Below are 24,076 nucleotides of genomic sequence, written 5' to 3'. Positions count from 1 at the left end.
CCGCTGGTGCTGCCCCGAGCACCGTCAGCTTCTGTGAAGGTGCTCTGGACAGTGATGGTGCCAAGGACAGCTGGCGGGGCCACCATGCCCTCTCATTCATGCTGCGTGCAGCCCCGGCTCACTGCTGTTTGGCAGGGGAACGGCATCTTTGAGAAAGCAGGAAGGCAAGCTGACACATTTGGCCCTGTTTCCAAGTGAAAATCCAAAGCCCATTACTGAAATGCCCTGTTCTCCAGTTTCATAAAGCAAAGAGGAAAAGGATGTCCCTGGACTCCAGGAAAGCGGAGGCCTCGAGGAACCACTGCCCCCCGCAGTCAGCCTTCCTGGGACCACGGGAGGCATCACAGCCCCCGCTGCAGGGCAGAGTGGGAGGGCCACCTTCGGGTGCAGCGTGGAGAAGGCTGCTCTCACTCGGAGACACGCTCCCTGGGTTCTGTGTAGTCGAGACATCCAGGCGTGCAAAGGCTTCTGGGCAGGCGCCCCGAGAGGAGCCACCGCAAGACAGGCATGGAGCAGAACTGGTACGGTTCTTTGGGAAGATCGTCTGGCCCTGTCATGCACAATTTGGGATGCCCTCTGGACCCAGCATTTTCACATCCGGGAATCTGTTCTACATACACACCTGTAAGGACGTTAACTATAACAGCATGGAAAGTAGACACAGCATCATCAATGTCCATCAATGGGGAACCCGGCGTGGACAAGAGGGAATGCAGTGAAATTCTATGCACCCAATTAAAAGAATGGCTCTTTGGCTTTTATACAGTGTTCAGTGGGAAAAAAAAAATCACGTTGCAGAATATATGTGGCTTAATACCATTATTTTGCAAAAAGTTCTATTGAATAAACATGCATACATAGATTATGTGTGTTTTGTGCATAAATAAAATTTCTCTCTCTACAGCCCCACGTGGTGGTAGCTGACATGACTCCCACTTTCCCCGATGAGCCAGCCAGCGTACCATGACCTCCCTGGGGTCAGAGTTTCTGGGTGCAGGAGTCCCACCCCGGGATGGAACCCAGGCGGCCTGGAGCGGAGGCTGACCTTTGCACACTGCAGGGTCACGCCTGTGTGAGGAGGGTGGGCGGTCTCTGTGAGGAAAAGGACTGCTGGTGCATAGGCCGAACTGCCGATAGCCGTGACCTCCAGTGGCTGTGTGTGTGTTGGGGGTGGGGACTACCGCTGTTACCGTGCGTATTTCCCATAAGCAAGCCACATTTTTGGAACTTAGAATGAAAATACTTTCAGAAGCAAAGACAGGCACAGTCAGGCTCTTTTTTAACGCCACGCCCCTGTGTGGCCAGGCCCCAGCGGCGCTCACCTCTTGACTGCTCAGGAGAATTTCCGTGTGGACCGGTTCTATCTGCACTGAGATGTCACACATCTTGGCCGCATTCCTGGGCTTCTGTTCCTTCTCCTTGTACAGCTGGACTCTGTGTTTCTCTTGGGAGGCCCTAGGGGAGAGAAGATGAGTCACTGGCCAGCAGAATGGCCAGCAACCTGAGGTTCCAGGAACCGCAAGCGACCTTTGGAACCACTGGCAGAACAGAAAAAGGAATTCCATTTGTATAGGTCACTGAAGCCTTCAGGTCTGCGAGTGCCCTGCCCACAGATTTCTAGAGAACTTAGTTTCAGGGGACTTCTGAAATCCTGGCTAGGGCAGCAGACACCTGTCCACCCTTGTTCCCACAGTAAGCCTGCGGGACACCTGCTGGGGCATTTACTGGGGTATCTACTGTGTGTCTGTTCTTTCTAACACTTTGTATGTGTTGACACATACAACACGAACAACACATGTGTTGTATGACAGTCCCATGAGCTGGGGGCTCTTGTTGCCTCATTTCACAGGCAAGAAAGCGACACAAGCAATTTGCCCATGGTCACGAAGCTTGCCAGTGAAGGTGGGCTGGCTTTGAATCGGGGCAGCCTGTGTCTTTAACCACCATGTGAATCTGTCTTGGCCAGGAGCCATGAGGCATATGAAGCTGCAGGGTAGTCACAAGATGTGGATTTTACTCAACCTTTCTTGGAGAAAACATTCCTCTTATGTCAAAATAAGGATAAGTTGTCGATGAAACTGCAAAGTCACATACAGTTTTTAGCCTAATCCATGAATGACAATGAAATTTCACATTTATTTTAAGCTGACTTCTTTTACCCCAGTTTATACATTTGTTCAATCAATATTTACAAAGTTCCCTCTGGGCCTGCCAGGCACTGTGTGAATGCTAGGGAGTCAACAGCAGGCAAGGTCTCTATGGGGGTCCTTACAGGGAAGGCAGACAGCTAACCAGGCCACAGCACCCCGGCTGTGTGAGAGTGTTGGAGTGCAGGGACTGAGAGACCCCGGGCAGTGTCGGAGCCCTTGGCTGTGTTTGGTGAGGGTAAGTGATGACGGGCTTCCTGAAGAAGGGGCATTAAGCTGAGACCTGTCCTCTGGAATACTCGGCAGGAATGCTTGAGAGGCACAGAATTAAGCAAACTCTGTTTTTTTTTTTTTTTTTAAGATTTTATTTATTTATTTGTCAAAGAGAGAGAGCGAGTGAGAGCGAGCATAGGCAGACAGAGTGGAAGGCAGAGTCAGAGGGAGAAGCAGGCTCCCCGCGGAGCAAGGAGCCCGATGTGGGACTCGATCCCAGGATGCTGGGATCATGACCTGAGCCGAAGGCAGCTGCTTAACCAACTGAGCCACCCAGGTGTCCCAGCAAACTCTGTTTTAAATGATAAATGAAACACATGCTGTCCGTCCATCCGTCCATCTGTCTGTCTGTCCATCCATCCATTCATCCCTTCGCCTTTTACCCAGTGACCTCCATGTGTGAGGCTCCCTGGGCACTTGGGGGTGTCTGGGCTCCCTACACCAGGAGGGCCTTCCCACGCACCTGAGCGTCTCCTTGAGGACCCCCAGCTCCCTGTCCTTCCTTTCCACCAGGCTGGTCAGCTGCGCCATCTTTTCCCTGAGCGCTCTCAGCTCGCTGCTTTGCTGCTGGACCAGCGCCACGTTCCGCTCCAGTTCCATCTTCTGCTTTTCATTAAGCTCCCCTGGGAGAGAAGGAAAGCTGGTGGGGGGTGGGGGATGGTCTCCTGCCCCGGGGCTTTGCCAGGGCCATAGCCGATTGGCCAGGCCTATAAGAACCATGCGGTGGGTCCCCCATCCAGGAATTCTCATGGTGGTGGGCGGCGTTAGTGACAGCCATGGGGATCTTCCTGTGTCTTCACAAATGACAGCAAATCTCTGCCCGACCCCGGCGTTCCAGAAACTGTCAGGGCCCTGCCTCTGCATCTGTGGCATTTCGGGGCTCCCTGGTTGACCTTCGGCTGTCTGCCTCTAGGTCTATTTGCCTAAGGGTGTTCTTTCTATGGCCTCTGGGGTCTGCTCAGCTCCTGGGTCTGCCAGATGCATCAGCCTCCACCTGAGACAGGTGAGACTGGAATTCACAGCCCGGTTCCCTCACCCCTGCAGAATTCAGCTCCAGCTGCCCGCTCTGCCCCTGCCGGACAACATAGCTCTCTTTGGCTTCGTCCCTTTCCTGCCTCTGGTCCATTTCCACTGCTGCTAGTTCCCGGGATCACCTCTCAAATACACTGCCGGCAGCAGCAGCATGACCTCAGGGTCAGCCTCTGGCAAAACCCAAACGGAGATACCTGCATCACCCCAAATTTTCACAGCAACCCTACAGGTGAGCTACTGGCCATGCCCCCACTTCCCAGAGGCAGAAACAGGCTCAGAGATGTAAAGGCACTTGCCGAAACTCATGGGACTAAAAAAAATAGCAGATCAGAAATCGGGTCCAATGTTTCCCAATTCTAGAACTGGACCTGCTAGCCTCTCTACTCCACTGTTTCATACTTTAGTGTGAAAATCACTCTTTGGGGCACCTGGGTGGCTCAGTAGTTAATTGTCTGCCTTCTTCTTGGGTCATAATCCTGGGGTTCTGGAATTGAGTCCCGCATCGGGCTCCCTGCTCAGAGGGGAGCCTGCTTCTCCCTCTCCAGCTCCCCCGCTTGTGTTCCTCTCTCGCTATCTCTTTCTGTCAAATAAATAAATAAAATCTTTAAAAACAAAACAAAACAATCAATCTTTGAAAAACTCAGCCATAAATGTCCTGGGGGCATTGAGAGTATAGCCACAGGGGGAGCAAACACCAGTGAAGGTTTGGGGGTGCACAGGGGTTGAGACGGGCACAAGAGGAGTCTCCTCACCCTCCCTCCACTTCCCCAAACCGAGTTCTGTCTCCTGACTTCCGCCTGCCTGTGCCTTTTGGCTTGATGGAGGCTGGGGTTGGGAAGGGGAAGATGGCTCTAAGAAGCAAAAGAGGGGAGGCAGAAACAAAAGGACAGGGCTGGGTGGGGAGCAGAGAGAAAGAGCAAAGTGGGAACCTTCAGCTAGACTGGTTCATGGTCTTTGGTCCCCAATGTAGGTGGCTGCTGTGTCCAGCCAGCTCTAGGAAGCAGGCGTGTTGTAGGTGGTTTTATACCAGAGGAAGGGGAGGCGAGGAGAGAGTGCCTTGTTCTAGGTCCCAGAGATGGGGGGTGCTGGGCTTTGTGCCCTCCCTCCCAGACTTTGCCTCCAGAGACAAATCCTCTGAGGCAAAAGGGGATTTTTCCCAAAAAAGAAAGTTGCATTTCAACGCAGAAGTCTGAACCCTCTGAGAATGGTCCCCGTGGCCCCCTGATCGGGCATCTGTCCTGCTGACTGAGGTACAAATGCTCCAATGCTGTGACCACCCAGGAAAGCAGGTCAGCAGGATTTTTAACACTAAGCTTTCTTAAGCCTGTTCTTTCCTTTCTCGAAGCGGGTCAGGAAGTCAAGAGATGCGGGCAATCATACAAACCTCTCAGATCTGACATTCGGTTGTGAGCTTCTGTGAGGTTTTTCCTTAACCTCATGATGACCTCCTGCTGAGATAGGATTTCCTTCTGAGCGGTCAGCAGATCCCCTCTGAAACTCACAAAGACAGGCAAGTCAGCTCACCTCAGGCCCTGGGATGTCCCCAGTGCCTGGAAGGGGCCAGCTAGAATCACCAAGTGCTCCTCCTTCAGTGTGGGGCCTCGGGATTCCAGTCCCAGCAAGGGGGAGAAGCATACTCTTTAAAAATTCTCAAAGCAAAAATTCATTTCCATGTCAAAAAAAAAAAAAAATTACAGGGAGATAAGACAGAGGATCCCAGCTGGGTTCAGTCTGAGGCTGAGTGATGACAAATAGTGGCTTACTTCACAAGCGATTAAGTTAAGGTGCACCAAGGGGGTGTGACTTGCCCAGAGCCACACACCTGCAAGGGGCTGAGTTGGCATCTGAACAAAGAGCCACCCAGATCTTTCCATGACACCATCTTGACCTTCTAGAGGATAGAGAAATTCAGATGACAGTGAGAAGACCCCAGACTCGACTCCTTTTTTCCAGGTTCCGATTACGTGGCCGGAAGTGGGGGTTGGGGGGCTGGTCTCTGGCCCGGTGTGCACACACCCCTCAGGTACTCACATCAAGGTGTCACACACTTCATCTTTGACACTGCTGTCCACTGGAGGCGTCGGTGGGGGGTCTCGCTGCATTACCTCCTCCTGGGCTGAATCAGAGGAGCCCGTGAGGGTCATTATAGTCTGCAAGCAGCCACTGCTCTCCCTCCCCGGGGCTTATAAACACATCTGCGTCTTTTCCAACTTAGCCACCCCCGCTACAGCCTGCCACTTTCTCTGCCTAATGAGCCCCACCATGGGTTCTGTGGGACAGGATGGGACCCCCAATGCAGGAGCTCATGAAATCTTTCCAGCTACTCAATGAACAAGGGATCATGAACTCCACTTATAGGGGAGGAAAGGGGGATAGGAGAGACAGAACCTGGCAGTTCTGGGAAACTGAGTCTCGCTCCATGCCTGGGCCATGGTGCCCTCTTCCTCCTGGGTCACCTGTCAGGGCCATCATTTGATGAACAGCAGGGACCCTGCCTGGCCAGTCCATACGGAATCCCCAGTGCCTAGAATAAGCTTGGGACCTAACAGATGCTCAACAAAGAGTGACAAGTGAATGAAAGCATGAAGTGAGCCCTGCCAGCTTGTCAGCTGGCTGGAGACCAGGACCATGTTTCTCAATCAGGGCTGATATTGCCTCCCTACCCCCAAGGGGACACCTGGCAATGTCCGCAGATGTTTCTGGTAGTCACACTGGGGTGGGGAGTGCTGCTGGCATTTGATGCCGTGGCTGAGCAACACTGGCCCGAGACCTCAACTTCCAGAACTCTTCCCCAAGAGCTCAGCATCTCCGCAGTACATAGCGTCGCCTTGGTCATTTAGGGCAAGTATGTGCTCACAACCCTGAGTTCTTTTCTTAAACCCTTTTGGATTTCTTTTTAAAGCTGGTTATGAAAAGCTGTTAGACGAAGTCGCAAACTCCAGAGGGCAAAAAGAAAGGCCCTGCACGGGATGTTTTCATGCGGAAAAGACACTCGGTGGCATGCCGCTTTGTCGCCCCTCGGCAGCCTGGCAGCCTGGGCGTCTCTGCTGGCTCACTGGCTTGGCACAAAGGACATCCCGTCCGGTTGCTGTGACCTCTGACTAACCTGGGCCTCGAGGGCCCCAAACCTTGTTGTGTAATGGGAAGAAAATGGTGTCCCAGGGGAAAATGGAGCATTCAAGCGAGGTGTGGCCTTTTCTGGCCCATCATCAGCGTGTGGGGACCCACGGGATAATCAGAACCTGCCCTGAACGCTATGATTTCTGCAGCTTCTCTTTGGACTGACCTGGGTCGCTGTCCTTCAATGTTGCAATCTCTCCTTCTATTTTTTTATGGTGCTCGGTCACTTTTTGGAGTCTTTCTTCGAGGCTCACGATCGTCTGGGAGTGCTGTTTGATTTGCTCCTTATATTCCCTGATTTCTGTTTCAAATCCATGTTTCTGGGAGTCCTGTTCTTCCTGGAGGGCCTTCACTGTCTGCTGTTGCAGCTGTATCCGCTCCTCCATGACGAGCTGGGGAAGCAGGGAAGTCATTAGCATGGTCTCGGGAGCCGGGCATGATGCCAAAGGTGACAATACCAGTATGCCCCCTTTGCACCTACAGGCATGGAACCGGACCCATCTCAGGGCCTTTGCACATACTGTTTTCTCTGCCTGGTACTCTCCTCCCCCCAGCTCCTTGCATGGCTGACTCCTTCTCGTGTTTCATGTCTCAAGTCCAATGTCATCTCCTGAGAGAAGCCCTTCCTGGATTGCCTATCTAGAGGAGAAGACTGAGACACTTTCTATTCCATCTTCTGCTTTCTTTTTCCATGACGTGCTTATCACCATCTGAACGATCTTATTTATTTACCATTCCCACTAGAATGGGAGCTCCAGGAGAGCAGAAACTTACTTTTCCTTATTTATCAATGTACCCACAGCACCAGTGCCTACATCCCTGCCACAGTATCTAGACCTAAATGCTCAATAAGTATTTGTTGACTTAAAGAATGAACACCTTTAAAAGAAACAGAGAATGAATTTGTATTTCTTTCTTTAATTTCTTTTTATTTTTTAAAGTCAGTGCCATGCCCAGCTTGAAGGCCAACACAAGGCTTGAACTCATGACCCTGAGATCAAGATGGAGCTGAGATCAAGAGTCGTATGCTTAACCGACTAAGCTACCCAGTCACCCCAAATTTCTATTTCTTAAAAGTCAAAATTCCCAATCATCACCAAGAGGGGAGCTGGACCCCTTCCCGCAGCCGCCCTGTCCTTCCTGAGGCTCTTCTTGGGGCTTCTCAATGCCTCATCCTTGCTTCCCTCCTGCTGCTCCGACCACTCATTCCCGGCTCTCCTGACACCATACTCCTGCTCCTTATTCCTGGATGACATATTGGGCCGCAGCCCCAGATCCTGAAACTCAGGCCCACACACCGTTTTAGTGATCACGCCTCCTCTACGTTGAGATGTCGTATCTTGCTTTCTCCCCCAAATCTACTGGACCACCAAAAGTTTGGGGCACATTTGGACTTTGCTGCCCCACCCTCGCCTCAGTCTGAATTCTTTCCCCAGAAGACAGACCCTCCCCGATAAAAGCCACTCTGACCTCCATAGTCCTGTCACCATGTCACCCACAGGCCATCCATACCCTGGGTGCCCCGGCTCGAAGCCCAGCCCCTCCCTCTCCTTGGTGCTCAAGTCCCCTCCATCAGCTTTCAAGTCCTGCCATTTCTCGTGTCTGTCCTTATGGCCACTCCTTCCTGCCCGCTCCTGTGCCACCCCGAGTCTGCAGCTCCTTATGACTCGGGCTATAGACACAGCCACCATGTGCCACAGCCCAAGCTGGCCTCCCCAACTCCAGTCCCTCTCATATTCACTTTGTGCATTTCGGCCAGATGAGTCCTCATGATGTCCTTGCCCACAGACCTGTTGGTTGAATGTATGGATGATAAATGTGTACAGTATTGAGCCCTGATGGTGGAGGGCCTTGAATGCCGAGCTAAAATTTTAAAACATTATCTTAAAGTCTGCGGAATAGTCGCTGATTACCAAGGTCTGGGGCTGCTCAGCCCCTCAGTCTGATCCTGTGAGGACCCTGTATTACAACATCTTAGAATGCCTGGAGAGAGAGCACTGTAGCCTCTGTTTGCCTTTCCTTTGAGACCAGTGCTTCTCAGTAAAGGGTGATTTTGCCCCCAAAAGGACATCTGGCGAAATCTGAAGACACCGTGGGCTGACAGGTGTGGAGGGAGGATGCTACTAGCATCGAGCAGGTAGAGACCTGGGGCGATGTTATGCACCCCGAGCTACACGGCTGTGCATGAGAAAGGGTGAGTCAGCCTGGGGTACCAGCAGCAGCCGGGCTGAGAGCCCCTGGGCTAAGTCCCGGGTCCTCCTGGCATTGTGATCCTTCATTGAGGGAAAGACTCTCCTGTCCCCGGAAGGCACCAACTCACCATTTTTGCCTTGGTGGTTTCCAGTTCAGCTAACGTTTCATTTAATTTCATGCTGAGGTTCTCTGCTCTTAGGCTCTCGGCTGTCTTGCTTTTCTGAGTCTCTTCTACCATGGCCAGTGCATCATTTAATTTATTATTCAAAACGCCTTCTTTTTGCACTTTTAAATCTATTTCCTGGACAAACAGCAAACATCAAATTAGCAGAAATTTGGGAATGAGTATTTACCCTAGCTGTCCCCGTCCTGGCCCCCCGTTTTCAGAGAGGAGGTGAATTCTATTCTGTTAATGTCCCTTTTTCAGCGCAAAGTCCATGTTTTCTTCTGGAAGGTTCCAATTGTCACAGAGCTCTCTTTTCTCTCCAGCTGAGGCTGTCTCCTTGTGATTTCTGGTCTCTGAGCTCAGTTCTGTCACCTGGAGTGCACTGAGTAAGTTTTATTTCTCTTTTATGAGGCAGCCCTTTAAATATTTGAGGAGGGCTGTCGTGTCTCTCTCTAAATCTATTTTCCAGGATAAATGTGCCGAGGTTCTTCACCCTTTTGCCCCAGGATCTGCCCACAGCACCCTTCCCTGCATCCCTCCCTGGCTTCGGCGGGAAGGCCTCCCCGCTTCCCTCTGGGCTGCAGCAAGGTCGCCCTTGCGCACTTCGTCCCTCCTCCTGGATCCACTCTGCCGGCCCTGGACTCCCCAGATTCTACTCTCCTCCACGAGCCCTCCTCAGACCACAAAGAATAGAAGCTTTGTGACTGGTCCTGGGTGTGGGGGGGGTTTCATGAACTTTCTTTACTTACTTGACTTTATTTTTAAAAAAGATTATTTATTTGAGTGAGTGAGAGAGAGCACGTGTTCATGAGCGGGGTGGAGTGTGGAGGGGCAGAGGGAGAAGCAGTCTCCCGCTGAGTAGGCACCCCGATGTGGGGCTTGATCCCAGGACCCTGAGATCATGAGCTGAAGGCAGACGCATAACCGTCTGAACCAGCCAGGCGCCTCTACTTGATTTATTTTGAAAGAGCAGTTTTGGGCTCACAGCAAAATTGAGAGAAGAATACAGAGCTCTCTTATTTGCTCTCCCCCCACAATGGAAGAGTCCCCATCATCAACATCCTGCACCAGATACCTTTGCTCCCACTGATAAACATGCACTGACATATCACAGTCACTAGAAGTCCACAGCTTACGCTAGGGTTCACTCAGTGCTGTACACTCGACAGGTCTGAGCAAATGTACAATGACACATTTCCACCCTTCTAGTATCCTGCAGAGGAATTTCACTGCCCTGAAAATCCCGTGTGCTCCATGTTGTCCTCCCTCCCCTCCACCAACCCCTGGCCTACTGTCTCCATAGTTCTGCCTTTCCTAGAACGTCACAGACTTGGAATCATACAGTATGAGGGTTTTTCACAAACATTATTTCATCTGATGTAAAATAGTAGTCCATGAGATGTAGTGCCGGGTCCGCTCAGCCTCGGCTGCTGGCAGGGTAAACCGGTATGACCTTTTTTGGAGGATCATTTGGGAATGTGTGTCAAGAGGCCGAACAAGTTTACACCCTGTGACCCAGCAATGCCACTTTTGGGAATCCTTCCTAAGGACGTAAACTGCATACTTTCATAAGGACTGATACGCAGGGCTGTCCAGCCAAGCATTTTTAACTTGAGTGAGAAACATCCCCGGGGCCCAAGCATAGGGGACAGGTCAACAAATTGGGGTCCACCCCACACAGTGCAAACCCCGGTCAGCCAGCCGTCCAGGGCAGGTCGTGGAAGAACGTTGCATGCCGTGGAGACGTTTCGGTAATGCATTCGGTTAAAATAGAGCATCCAGGTCCGTGTGCACAGTGGAACAGGGTCAACCACTGTCATAAATGCAGGTGCTGATGTCTGTAATAAGGATCAACGTGTAGATGGTCTGGGAGGAAGCAGATGAAAATGTCACTGGGGGTAACTCTGCTCAGTGGAAATCAGGGAAATCAGTTTTATCTTCTTCCAAGCGATTTCCTGTAAACGGTTGCTCCTTTTATAATTGGGAAGGGAAACGGATTTAAACACGAGAAAAAGCTATTTCGTCACTGGCTTCCTGTAAGCCTCACCTGGGAGCGGCTGCGTTCCCGGTGTATCACCACTGAAGTCCATCTGGTTCTATTTCGGGGCCTTCACGTCACCGTGGCTGCGGAGAAAACCTGGTGCAGACCGTGGGCAGCCCTGGCCAGAAGGTGCCCCTCCCCCGCCCCCGGGGACGCTGGCAGGCATCCCATGGAGCCGCCTGTCACCTGCAGCACCCAGTGGAGCCCTCCAGCTGTCCCCGAGAATCCACAGCAAACAAACGGTTTCTTTGATGGCCATGAAGCTGCCCAAGGGCAGAACGCACTGCCTGGGGTCCTCGCTCCTTGCCAGCAGCTCAGCCGGACTGACTCAAGGACAGGACACCCAAGTGGGCTGTGCCTGCAGGCCGGGTGCGTGTTTCTCTCCCCGCTCTCCCCCTCTTCTCCCACGCCCATTGCTCTTCCACGCAGAGGAGCAAAACAGCACGTGAATAAGCAACTCTCTGTTTTTTTTTTGGGGGGGGGGTCCTTGACCTTGTCCTTCCTCGGTCTTTCCTGGTATATGGGGACTTTCTGGGAGGGGGTCCCCATTTCTCCTTGTCTACTGTGATGCCCCTGGGCTGCCTGGAGGGCTGTCACAAGACCTTGCGCTCTGATGGCATCTGTCTTCCCTGAGGCTGTCCAGTGCACAACAGAGCCCTCTCTCTGGTGCTCCGCAGGAGGGATTCTCTCTGGGTGGAGGACGGGAACAGGACTAGCCACGAGCCACCCATCGGTTCATTTCCTCTGCAGAGCTGCGAAGCCACCCGAGCACCCCACCTTTCACTGTGACCGTTAGAGTGAAAACTGACTGCTGATTTCAGTGACAAACTTTTTTGGGAGGGGTCATTATTCTCATCCCTGCTCCATCACATGTCCTGACTACTCCACTTTAAAAATGTTAATGTCGCCGTTCCTCCTGCCCGACTGAAGTATTTTATGGAAGATCCACGGTGAATCATTTGGGGGAACAAGGCTGTGTGTGAACAGATTGTGCCCTTGGGGCTACGAGGACCCGCAGCACTGGCTTGCCCTCCCTCAGTGAGCCGGCCTCGGCTGGCAAGTCCGGCATCATGTCCCCCAGCTCCGACTCCGGCCTGCCTTCTCCCGGCATGCTCCAGCTGGTCAAGGTCCCTCAGAAAGCGGTGCCTGGGGTTGATTCATAATGCAGACCTGGTTTGCTGACGCTCATCTCTCCGGGGCAGCAGTGTTCCAAGCATCACCTGGGCTGCTGGTTAAAGATGTAGATTGCTGAGTCCGACCCTGAATCTGAATCTTTGGGGGTGAGGCCTGGGAAATGGGCATTTACATGCCACCCCACCACTCCTGCTCCATGCACGCTAATGTTGAGAATCTTGTTTTAAAGAAAATGATCTAAGATTGATGGGAATAGATGCAAAGAGCTTTCTTGTCCCATCTGGTCTTCAGAGTCCTCTGAAATTGTATTTACCTGCATTGAAGTTTAACCCCCTGTTGTCAGGTTGTGCATTTGATCCCGTGACTTGACTTTCATGATATGAGCCATTGTATGTGTGTCCCTTGTACTGTCGGGACCAAGGAGGAGTGAATTCTGTCCTATACAGTGCAGAGGTTCCTAAGACAGGGTCCCGTACAACAGCCTGTGCTCCTCTGGTGTCTGCTCCTTCCAGGAACAACTGTAAATGCGGTTTGACTGGGCAGGTCACAACACCCATGGGGACAAGTTCTGGCGGAGACGCTGCGGTCCAGGTGATGAGAAATTCAGGCGTCCACCTCCTGAAATCCCCTCTGTGACCCCAGGCAGCTGAAGCCATGCACTGTCCAAGGATAGTAAGGAGAGGAGGGGGACAGTGTGGGGTTCGATTGTGCCTCCACTTCCCAGCTGTTTACTCATAGTAATAATAATCATAATAATAACAGCAGGCAACACACAGAGCATTCACTGACTGCTGGACACTTTCCCATGTGTTTTATGAGCTTGTTAGCAATCAAGCCTCACCACTCAATTGGGTTGGTCTACTGTGTCATCTGGATTTCATAAGCAGGAAAACACAGGCCCAGAGATGGTAAGACACCTGCCTCAGGTCGCATGGGCAGAAAGCAGCAGAGGTGGGATTCGAACCCAGACCACCTGTCTCCAGAGCCCTGCTCTTAACCGCGCCAGGCCCCTCTGTGGCTGCCCCTGAGACTCTCACCTCCTTCTGCTTGGTGATGTAGTTCTCCAGATCTTGCACCTTCTTCTTTTCCTGCTCTATGGCCTCTTTGGCTTTGTGTTTCTCGTAGGCGAGGCTGCTCTCTGAAATCTGGAAGCGACAACTGGTCTGAGGGAGTGTAGCGAGAAAGGAAGGGAAGGGGCACCATGGGGGAAGCCAGGATTAGCAATCATGGAGACCCAGGATTAGTAACCACGGAGACCGGTGAGTCAGGGTTTGGAGCAAGGGCTCAGGGAACAGGACGCTCACGGGAGAGAGGGTGGGCATCCTGGCCTGCCAGCCACGACGACGCTGAGAACCTGAAGGTCATGTGTGGTTAGTCACCGCATAAAAGAGAGGATTATTCATCGTTCAGGATTTCGGGGTTGTGTTCGGGAAGTGACGTGCTGGTGAATGTTCAAGTCAAGGCATTTGGCACTGAGCCAAGCTGGAATGCGGGCCTTCCGTTGGGAAGTACCTGGCTTCTTGGGAGGTGGGGCAGGAGAGTCAAAGTAGAGAGGAGAGGCCTCCTGTACCGGTGGACCTGCCATGCCTGTGGCTTCAGGCTCTCTCCAGCCCTCAAAGGCTTGGGTCCAAAAACTGATGTCTGGGACAGTTTGGAACGGAGCACATGAAGCCCTCAGGTCTGGTGGCGTTGAGATGGGAACTGAGGACCAGCCTCACCCACACAAGGTACCCCCAGAAGGTACACAGAGCAGGGCGATTGGAAAACTCAATTTGCAGCTTGGAATCCTTGTGGTGACACTCCCATACAAACACAGAGTTCACAGGCACATATTTTAAGTATATGCGTGTGTGCACAGACAAAGGCCTGAAGAGATACGATCTGAAATGTAAGTATCGGTTATTTCGGGGGATTGGAACTATGGCAATTTACATCTTCCTCTTCTTGCTGGTCTGTGTCTTTTACATTTTCTTGAGTGAACACACATTATTTGGCAAAAAGAAAAATGAAAATTATGCTAGGGAATGCGGTGCTGGGGGTAGGATGAGTTTTTGGGGCTGCGTGGCCCTGGAGAAAAAGATGGTCTTCCCAGCAGCCCGGCTGTTGGAGCCCAGTGTCCATGGCTGCCACCCCCCTTGCCCTGTTCTGCACAGGCTGCCTGCCCCACCTGGGCTCTGACTCACCTCCCCACACGAGTCTGGCATTTACCTGCTGCCAAGTCTGCTAAGACGGTCCAGCCCCAACCCTGCCAGTCGGAAGGGGCTGCCCCCTTCTGCCTGTCCTGTGGGATTCTGTGCTGCTTGGCGTGTCGCAGCTGAAAATAATGCTTGTGACACGTGCACCGGGCACCGGGCACCGAGTGCGTCAGCGCATCTCAGCAGAGCCCCAGAGCGTGAGCCCAGCAAGCTGCATTCTGCCGGGGAGGACACGGCAGCTGTCACCAAGGCAGTATGAGGACAAATAATGTATGGAGGTTACACCACACCATTGCCCAGCCCTAACCATGCAGCCACTGAGCTTCCGGACCTCCTCATTAAAACCTCTACCCTCCCCAGAGGCAGAGCCCTGCTTCTATGCTCTTACTTAGTTGGGCACAGAGTCCCCTGCACCATGCAGGAGCCCATGCCTCAAGACCCTACCCCCCGGCCGTCTATATAAGGGACCCTCTGGGCACAGCTGCTGACAACAGCTTGACCTCACTCCTGCTAAGGCTGACACAGTCCCACTGCCAAGGTCTTTGCTGGACTGTCTGCCATGGCCCCGCCGCCACCCCTGCATTGGACACACGCATTCTCCCCACCTCACCTGGCCACTGCCCTCACCTGGGCAGGTACTTGATAATGAACACCGCCCCTCCTCTAAGGGAGTCTATGTACACTAATGTTTGAGAATCTTGTTTTAAAGAAAATGATCTAAGATTGATAGGAGTAGATGCAAAGAGTTTTTCCATCCCATCTGGTCTTCAGAGTCCTCTGAAATTGTATTTACCTGCATTGAAGTTTCACCCCCTGTTGTCAGGTTGTGCATTTGATCCCGTGACTTGACTTTTGTGATATGAGTCATTGTGTGTGTGTGTCCCTTGTACTGTTGGGACCAAGGAGGAGTGAATTCTGTCCTATACAGTGCAGAGGTTCCTAAGACAGGGTCCCGTACAACAGCCTGTGCTCCTCTGGTGTCTGTTCCTCCCAGGAACAACTGTAAATGCGGTTTGACTGGGCAGGTCACAACACCCATGGGGACAAGTTCTGGCGGAGACGCTGCTGTCCAGGTGATGAGAAATTCAGGCACCCACCTCCTGACATCCCCTCTGCGACCCCAGGCAGCTGAAGCCATGCACTGTCCAGGGATATTAAGGAGAGGAGGGGGACAGTGTGGGGTTCGGTTATGCCCTCCACTTCCCAGCTGTGAGCTTACAGTAATAATCAATAATAATAATAATAATAGTAATAATAATAACAATAACGGCAGGCAACACACAGAGCATTCACTGACTGCTGGACACTTTCCCATGTGTTTTATGAGCTTGTTAGCAATCAAGCCTCACCACTCAATGGGGCTGATCTACTGGCATCATCTGGATTTTATAAGCCGGGAAATGTAGGCACAGAGATGGTAAGACACCTGCCTCAGGTCGCATGGGCAGAAAGCAGCAGAGGTGGGATTCGAACCCAGACCACCGGTCTCCAGAGCCCTGCTCTTAACTGCGCCAGGCGCCTCAGAGTCTGCCCCTCTGAGGACTCTCACCTCCTTCTGCTTGGTGATGTAGTTCTCCAGATCTTGCACCTTCTTCTTTTCCTGCTCTATGGCCTCTTTGGCTTTGTGTTTCTCGTAGGCGAGGCTGCTCTCTGAAATCTGGAAGTGACAACTGGTCTGAGGGAGTGTAGCGAGAAAGGAAGGGAAGGGGCACCATGGGGGAAGCCAGGATTAGCAATCATGGAGACCCAGGATTAGTAACCACGGAGACCGGTGAGTCAGGGTTTGGAGCAAGGGCTCAGGAACTTGATAACGAATATGTTGACTTCTCCCAACAAACCTCTAGGTAGTTCAGTTACTAGACCCATGTTACAGATGAGGGCACAGAGACAGCAAGGCACTTGCCCAGGGTCAAACAGCACGGCGGGACAGAGCTGGGGTTTGAACCAGAATCAGCACTTTTCGCCTACTAGGCTTTCATGCTTTACCCCTTTGCACCTCCCTCTGGCTTTCTTCCCCGGACCCCTCATCCGGCTTCATCTTGTCGCACTTTCCTTCCTTCCTCACACTGCTGCCCTGTCCCTGGGGCTAAGGGAGGTCCTTGGATTCCGCAGCTGGGCTACTTTACTCATTGGCATTTTCTCACCCTAGATGTTCCCTTCAATCTTCTTCTCCCCCGCAGGTCTCACTCCAAGGTCACCTCCTCGGAGAGGCCCTCCTGCCTGTGGCCACTCTCTAGCCCACCCCTTTGATCTTCTCCCAGGTTTGTGGCCCTGGAGTTATTGTGGGCACCTGATTCTGTGGGGTCTGTCCCTCAGCCTAGAGTGGGAGCACTGAGAGGACACAGCTCTGGTCCTTCTTGTGCACTGTGGTGTCCCCAACGCCCAACAAGGCCTGGCCCATGCTAGGTGCTCGGGCGCATTTGTGGGTGGACGAATGAAACAGAAGTGAAAAATTCACGGAGTCAGTACTGTGTTTCTGGGAGTTCCCTGAGGCCAGGCCAAGTCTGCGCCGCCTGCGTCCTTGGAGCCCAGCTCATGGAGCTGCCGCTATAAGTCACTGAGTTCTCTCCCTGGCCTCCAGCTCCTGAGAGCCCTTTTTTGACGTCTCGGGAAAGGGGCGGTTGGCGTGTTTGGGTTAGCCTGAGTGACACCTCTCCTCTCAGCCTTGGGTCTGCCTTTCATGGCGGCTCCAGGCCAATGTGGCTGGTGGGCCCAGTCCCTAGGCTGGTGGAGGTGGCTAGAGGTGGATGTCTCCAGCGTTCCCCAGGCATGGTGCCCAGGCCTGCCCAAACCACTGTCACCCTCTCCCCAAGGGCATACTTCTTCTCATCTACTCCGGACCTCGGGCACTTACCCGTGGAACTGCCACGCAAGCTTATGTACCGGTCTCTGCCATCTCGCTCCACAGCTCTTTGTGTCTCTACAAAAAGTCTATGAAACCAGGAGACCAGAGCTGGGAGCGAGGGTCTTTCTACTGTGCCCGTGCTGGGTTGTCGTAAATACCTTTCAGTGAGGAGGAGGGAGAGGCTGGCTGGGGGACCAACCCAGACCTGGACCCAAGGGTTCTCTCCTGGAGCGCATCCCTCTGCCTTCAGTGGCTGAGCGGGGAATGGTTATGTAGAGGGCCCTCCAAGTGCAAGGTGTAGTTCTAAATGCTCTGTCTTTTTTAATTCATTTACTCCTGCCAGGCAGGGTCTGTGACCACACCCATTTTACAGAGGAAGCAACTAAGGCCCAGGAGGTCAAGTGACCTGACCTAGGTCATTCAGCTAGTGAGTTGTACTTGACATTGGTCACTTCTCATGGAAGTGCTGCTCAACATTGGCCAGCCATACTCTCCACAGGGGCACAGAACCTGCTGCCCACTGGCCAGCCATACTCTCCACAGGGGCACAGAACCAGGGCCTCACGTCTGACCTTGGAGTTCGTTAGTTCGTTCCATAGGGGTTTTTGGCTGCTATGGCCCATTTCTCTGCTCCCCATACCTCCTTCTGTTGGGTCAAGTGGTTCTCCAGATCTTGAACTTTTCTCCTTTCTGTCTCTAAAGCTTCCTTTGCTCTCCTTTTCTCATAGGCCATGCTGTTCTCCAAAATCTGAAAATCAATGACCAGTCTTTTTGGTTGCTTGTGCATTTCAGGGGGAGACTGCTCATTCTGGCCATATTACTGATAGTGGTAGCAGCTCCCATCCTGGGGGGTGGTAGGGGTGGGGTGAGAATCCCATGCTGGGGGCCCATGGCCAGCTTGTCACACACAGTGAACCCTATCACGGTAACCCTAGCGGGCGAGTTAGTGTCCCCCATTTGTAGATGAGAAAACCAAGGAACAGAAAGTTGCACAAGGCCCAGGGGTCATGCAGTCTGTTGGAGGTGAGGTTAGGATTTGGGCCCACTGCGGAGGTCGCCCCACTGCCTGTGCCCAGAGGCCCTCGCCCAGGACCACGTGAGCAGAGGGAATTGGTTCGGTCTATTTTGGAGTCTGAGCTCTTAGCACTGCACCAGGCAGCCGCTCTGATAAGAAGAGAGAATCTCATTAATAATGGATACCCTATTATTAAAATAAATCTCCTACAGAGAGTCAGGTTTCAAGATGTGGACAGTGTGTTGAACTCATGAGCCCCAACGTGGCAATTTCTAGAAGGGGGGGTGAACCTCACACGTGGAGCTCAGAGAAGGCATATGGGGGAAAGTGTGGTTCAGTGCTTGTGCTCAAGGAATTTTATTTAGAAATTAAATGGCTGACGCCAATCCCAAAGGATCGGAGTTGCCCACGAGGCCCCTGTTTCTAGTCACTGCAAGAAAGGGCACCGTAGCTTTCAAATGGGTTGAGTTCTAAGCACTGGCTTGATGGTAAGATGTCTGGAACTTGGAGCATGGTTTCCATTGTAACCCATGGTTAGGGCTCAGATTAGACTGCCCAGATGAGCCTGGCTGAAGTGCTAACTATTTTGCAGTGAAAAGTCATTAAAAAAAATCCCAACGCTCAGCTGCTCCAGTAGCAGCCCCGAAGAAAGCAGAAGGGCGGCATCACAGGCGGCGGCACACTGCTCCTGAACACTGGGGGGTCGGGGTTCCCGGAATTTGTGAAAGAGACTTCCCAGCACTTCAAGGTGATTTAGGGTGGGCTCCACCGCATTGAGCTAGCATCTACACTCACGACTTTGCTCTCGGCAGCTCCTTTGCAGCGGAGGGGGCACTCAGGGGAAGACTGTCCCTGTGACTCAAGACACACGGGCCCTGGCCCTCTCTCTGCTGCTCTGCTCCCAAGTTCCCAGGCATTCATTACCTAATGGGAGTTCACCTTTCACGTCACCTCGAAACCTGCAATATGATCCTTTTCCTTAAAGATTCATCTGATAATGTGACAGAAGGTCTAATAAGGACAAAAACCCAATAGCCGTTTGAGGTTGATTAAAGTCTGTGTCTGGGACTTTTATCTCAGATTTGCCCGTCAAGAAAACACAGAGAGATTCTGCTGTAGGTAGGCTGCCGTTTTCCTAGGCTTGTGGTGACCTGGCCACAGCTCCTCCCTGCAATGAGGCTGACCCCATCATGCCTTTTTCCTTAAATCTCTCTCCTGACGTCCCCTATGACCTCGACATCTCTAAATTCAAGGGCCTTCTCTGGGCCCCTGAGCTGAGCTATTGACCTCTCGGTGGCATTTGGCCCCTGTGAACCCTTGGGAGACTCTGTTCCTCGTCAGCACCCCTGGAAAGACAACTCAGGGCAAGTCCTCAGTGACACTGTTTACATGGGTCGCCGAACACAGCCATGCAGGTGACCCCAGGTAACACCCGGCACATAAACATCTTCCCTCCTTCGATCAGATGGCATCACAGAGGCTCTGCCTGGCCCAACTTCTTGTCTCTCCCGCAGCAGTGGGTGGGCGAGGACATCACTGAGCAGTGAGGATGGGGAGGTCTACACGGGAGGATGTACCTGTTATCAAAGCTATTCACACACAATTCTGTGCCTATTCCAACAGCTACACGGGCTGAGCAACAATTCAGGGTCAAGCACTGCACTGTGCATGGCTGCCGGCCCTCACAGCCACGCTTAAAGTCAGGAGATCCTGAGCGATCTGCTGAGGCCCATATGTCGTCAAGCCAGGATTTGAAACTGCGTTGCACGTGGCTACAAGGCCTGAACTCTTCAGCCCTCTGAGCTGCCTCAGGGTGCAAGAGCTCATGTTAACAGTATGTGAAAAAGACTTTGAGGTCCAAGGGAGACCACAAATTAAGCTTGTGCTGATGATGTCATAGAGCTCTCCCCAAAGCTGGTTTGGGAGCATCAGTACAAGCACAAAATCTTCAACAGGGGAGAAGGGTCCTGCCCTGGGTCTGGTTTTGGCTACAGCACTTCGGGAAGAAAACAGAGTTGGGATTGCCAACCCAGATGTCTACAAGGGCTCGACAGGGGCCAGCAAGGAAGTGGGCTGGGATGAACGCGACAGGGAATGGTGGGGACGGTGGGAAATCGCTGCTGCTTGTGTGCGCTCCCGTCGCTTCTGCCAAGTGGAAATGGGGCCAGATTTTCCGACTTCTCAGGAGAGGATGGAAATCTGGATTTTTAAGTAAATGTTATGAATTCAAAATAAAATGCTTGGGGACCAAACATAACATGCCCCTGGGCCCTTTTAAGCCAGGGAGCTGCCAATCTGTGCCTTCTAGAGAGCAGAGCAGGCCAGAGGAGGGGACCAAGGCCAGGCTCCAAGAGAAATAAGGACATCTGGATCTGAAGAGGAGCAGGTATCTCTATTTTCAAGCCTCTAAAAGTTATTATGTGGACGAGAAGGTAGACAGGACTTGCAGGAGCCCAGGAGGCCAGTGGGGGATTGACGTCCTTCTGGGACAAAGAGTTTGCTTGTGCTCAACCTAAAGGAAGAATTTTCTGCCAGCCTGAGGCATCACCAGTGGGTTGGACCGGCTTGGCCTGCAGAAAATTCCCAGATGGCAGAGCTGAAGGCTGGATGGAAGGATATTGCTGGAGGACTGACACAGCCCTAAAGTCCCAGAACTCTGTACCTCCTCCACGTCCGTGCTTTGGCACACAATCTCCATGCAGAAGATGCTTGTGTCACCAGCCCCAACGTGTCTCTCAAGTCCTATCTATGTTTGTACTTTTGCTGTTTATAATTTTTCCAACTGGGTTGTCCAAGTTAGGACTCCAGGGCTCTCACCTCGAGCCCCACTACTTCCCAGAGTAGCCGAACCCTCTGCCACACTCTTCCCACTCATCCGTGGTTCAGAGCTCACTGCCACATGGCCCGCAATCCGGATTTCGGCTCTAGCCGACAGTCCCCCTCAGCTGCATACCTCCTTCTGGCGGGCTAAGCGATTCTCCAGCTCTTGGACCCTCTTTTGTTCTTCTTCTAATGCTTCCTTCACTCTGCTTTTCTCTTGCATAATGTTTTCTTCCCAGACCTGCAATCCAAAGGCCATTGTTTAACAGACATTGTCGCCATGGTAGGAACCCAGACTCTGTGCCAGGAACTGTGCCGGTAGCCCTTCGTTGCTCTCCACTACCCACGGGGGAGACCGCAGGCAGCAGGGGCAAGGGATCCAGAGCGGGCAGCCTCGGATTAGAGCCCCAGGTTGGTCCTCCCAGGGTGAGTGACCCCGATTTGGGTTCAGGCCGACTCTGTCTCCCCCAGCTGCCTACCTTCTTCTGGCGGGCTAAGCGATTCTCCAGCTCTTGGATTCTGTTTTGTTCTTCTTCTAATGTTTCTTTTGCTCTGTTTTTCTCTTGAGTAATGCTTTCCTCCAAAGCCTGAAAGTCAATGACTATTGTTTAATAGACAGAGTTTCCATGGCAGGAATCTGGACTCCTTGCCAGGCATTGCACGAGCTAGCTCTTTGCTCCTACCATAAGCCCACTGGGGAGACTGCGCGTAGCTAGGAGCAAAGGATCCAGAGTAAGAAGGCTCCAGATCAGAGCCCCAGGTTGGGCCTTTCTGGGTGCTTGACCTTAGGAAGGTGAGAAGCAATAGACGCCCAGTCTCCCTATCTGTACAACAGGGAGGGTAACAGTGCTTCCTTCACTGGGTGAATGTCGGGGGCAGATGACAGGCTGAACACAGACCACTTGGCAGGTGACCATCGTTCATTAATAAGGGTCGGTCATTTCTTCTGTGATCTCCACTTTGCAGAGGAGGAAACAGACTTAGAAGGATTAAGGATCCGTCAAATTTCCTAGCAAATCACACGAGCAGGGATTCAAATCCTGGTCCATTGACTCAAAAGCCTCTTTTCTAAGCCAGCAGTTGGCAAACCATGGCCTACCAGCCAAATCTGGCCTGTTGTCTGCATTTTGTAAATAAAGTTTTATTGGGACACTTCCCTGCTCACTGTTTGTAGATTGCCTATGACTGCCTTTGCACTTACAATAGCAGAGCTGAGCAGTCATGACAGAGCAGCGTGGCCTGCAAAACTGAAAATATATACCATTCGGCTCTTTATGAAAAAAGTTTGCTGACCCTGATCTACACCATGAGTGTGCACAAGTCAAGTACATGTTTACAGCTCATATTAAATAAGGGTTAGCTTGATAAAGCAACTTAGAATTTCTTACTATTCAAACAGTCCTCAAATGAGCTGGGATTCATGAGGAGGAGTTTAATTAATGAGTTTTGACACATGTATTTTTTAGAAAGGGTGAAGGTGATGGTGTATTATGGTCTAAGGAAGGTTCATTTAAAATTGGGACCCCCACGGGGCTCCTAGGTGACTCAGTCAGTTAAGCATTAGGACTTTATTTAATCTCCTAAATGACAAAAGGACATCCAAAGTCATGAGCCTCTGATGTAGGGTGATGGCAATGAAGTACTTAAAAATTCATGGCAATCCCTGAATACAAAAAAGGGCCAACTCTTGGACAAAGATGAGAATGAGTTCATTATATGCAGTTTCCTGGCCTTCTCTAGAGATTCAGGTGTAGTGGTCTGGGCTGGGGCCAGAGAATCTGTTTTTTTTTTTTTTTTACAGAGAAAGAGAGAGAGAGAGAGGTAGGGGCAGAGGGAGAAGCAGACTCCCTGCCGAGCAGGGAGACCGATGCGGGGTTTGTTCCCGGGACCCTGGGATCATGACGTGAGCCGAAAGCAGCCACTTAACCAACTGAGCCACCCAGGTGCCCTGAGAATCCGTATTTTTAACAGGAGTCGAGGTCGTGCTTATCAGGCAACTCTGGGAAAACCACCCTCTAAGATTTGCTGCTGAAAATGTGGTCTGCAGACCTGTGCTGCCAGCACCAGCTGGGAGCTGGTTGGAACGCAGGAGGCCAGTTTCTGCCCCAACCTTACCGAGTCAGAATCTGCATTTTAACAGACTCCCCAGGGGCTTCCTGGGCACTAGTAAATTTGAGAGGGGCTGCTGTAAAGTGTCTTGTAACTGGTTTCGTTTTTAGAAAAGCAAGTGGCAATCTTGGCCATTTGTTTCCTATGATATGTATCGAGAGAGAGAAGACGAAAATAATGTGAGGCTGGTCTTGCAAGCACTGAGAGTCTGTCAGTTACAAACCAGGACCTCAGTAATGACTTGAACTTGGCAAATTGACTGTGGCATTTGCGCTAATAAGGTACCATTTCCAGGAATTTCAGTAACTTTGCTGTTTCAAGTTGAGTTTTAGAATTCAAGCTTCGTGTTACTTCCTCTGTTACTCACCTATTTAATTAATTTACTTCCAGAGCATCAAACAAGGAGTTGCTGAGATTTCTCCTCCCAAGTACATGCCTGCAGAAGAGGCCCTTCCATCAGCTTCCAGGAGTAAAGAAAATGACAGGGACCACCTTACCGCCTTCTCATCCATAAGCCGCTTGATTCTGGCTTTCAGCCTCTCCTCTTGCTGCAGTCTGTCCTCAGTCAGCTTCTCCTTCTCTGCCAGATGCTCCCGCAGCTTCTCTTGCATGAAAGACTGCTGAGTTTCCTGAGAACTGTGGATCTTGATCTGAAATGAGAGGAAAGGAAACTGAAGCTGATGAGGGGGACAGGATGAATTAAAGGAGTCATTTCAACACTTTTCTTTTCCAAGTTCTTTTACCTTTGGGGGTACAAAGGTTTACGCAATCTTAAAAACACAGAGAGACTATGCTTAGTCTAGTTTCTGCTAGGGAACCTGTAGAGTTGAGTTGTCAAGAACCCAGACTCTCAGTGGTCAAGAACTCAGAATCTCAGGTCTACTTCTTTCTAGATGCTTTTTCATTTAAAAAATGGGATAATAACAGTATCTGCCTCTGAGAGTAAGGATTAAGTGAGATCATGATGGATGGAAAGCTTTAGCACA

General features: G+C 51.7%; 1 protein-coding gene and 2 long non-coding RNA genes across 17 annotated transcripts in view; 2 read left to right on the top strand and 1 right to left on the bottom strand.

Moving 5' to 3' along the window:
- Positions 1–24,076, bottom strand: part of FHAD1 (forkhead associated phosphopeptide binding domain 1) — a 129,200-nt gene that overhangs the window by 19,601 nt on the left and 85,523 nt on the right. For 11 of the 14 annotated variants that reach the window (XR_014299377.1, XM_082685439.1, XM_082685435.1 and 8 more), the window contains 12 exons: positions 23,588–23,740; positions 21,461–21,568; positions 21,115–21,222; positions 17,787–17,894; positions 15,851–15,958; positions 13,144–13,251; positions 8,893–9,066; positions 6,739–6,964; positions 5,484–5,568; positions 4,837–4,943; positions 2,884–3,043; positions 1,323–1,455 (listed from right to left, as the gene is read on the bottom strand). Coding sequence is in view for 13 of the 14 variants with exons in the window: in XM_082685439.1 (XP_082541565.1) it covers positions 1,323–1,455; positions 2,884–3,043; positions 4,837–4,943; positions 5,484–5,568; positions 6,739–6,964; positions 8,893–9,066; positions 13,144–13,251; positions 15,851–15,958; positions 17,787–17,894; positions 21,115–21,222; positions 21,461–21,568; positions 23,588–23,740 (1,578 nt within the window). In the remaining variant the exon portion in view is untranslated. The remainder of the gene's footprint in view (positions 1–1,322; positions 1,456–2,883; positions 3,044–4,836; positions 4,944–5,483; positions 5,569–6,738; positions 6,965–8,892; positions 9,067–13,143; positions 13,252–15,850; positions 15,959–17,786; positions 17,895–21,114; positions 21,223–21,460; positions 21,569–23,587; positions 23,741–24,076) is intronic. The other 3 variants (XM_082685431.1, XM_082685442.1, XM_082685433.1) reach the window with 1 other exon arrangement.
- On the top strand, positions 3,090–12,188 carry LOC309841906. Of its 2 annotated transcripts, XR_014299398.1 has the most exons (5): positions 3,090–3,681; positions 7,317–7,424; positions 7,518–8,766; positions 9,255–9,317; positions 9,401–12,188. It is a non-coding gene; the product is annotated as an uncharacterized lncRNA (long non-coding RNA). The 2 variants fall into 2 exon arrangements; XR_014299399.1 differs by lacking the exon at positions 3,090–3,681 and having other exon boundaries at positions 6,984–7,424.
- LOC309841907 lies at positions 21,275–23,809 on the top strand. The gene is made up of 3 exons (XR_014299400.1): positions 21,275–21,407; positions 22,789–22,974; positions 23,481–23,809. It is a non-coding gene; the product is annotated as an uncharacterized lncRNA (long non-coding RNA).

The sequence above is a fragment of the Mustela nivalis genome (assembly GCF_964662115.1).
Source record: "Mustela nivalis genome assembly, chromosome: 10".
Taxonomy (NCBI): Eukaryota; Metazoa; Chordata; class Mammalia; order Carnivora; family Mustelidae; genus Mustela; species Mustela nivalis.
Note: the sequence above shows the minus strand (reverse complement) of the source record. Positions and strands in the feature narration are given on the sequence as shown.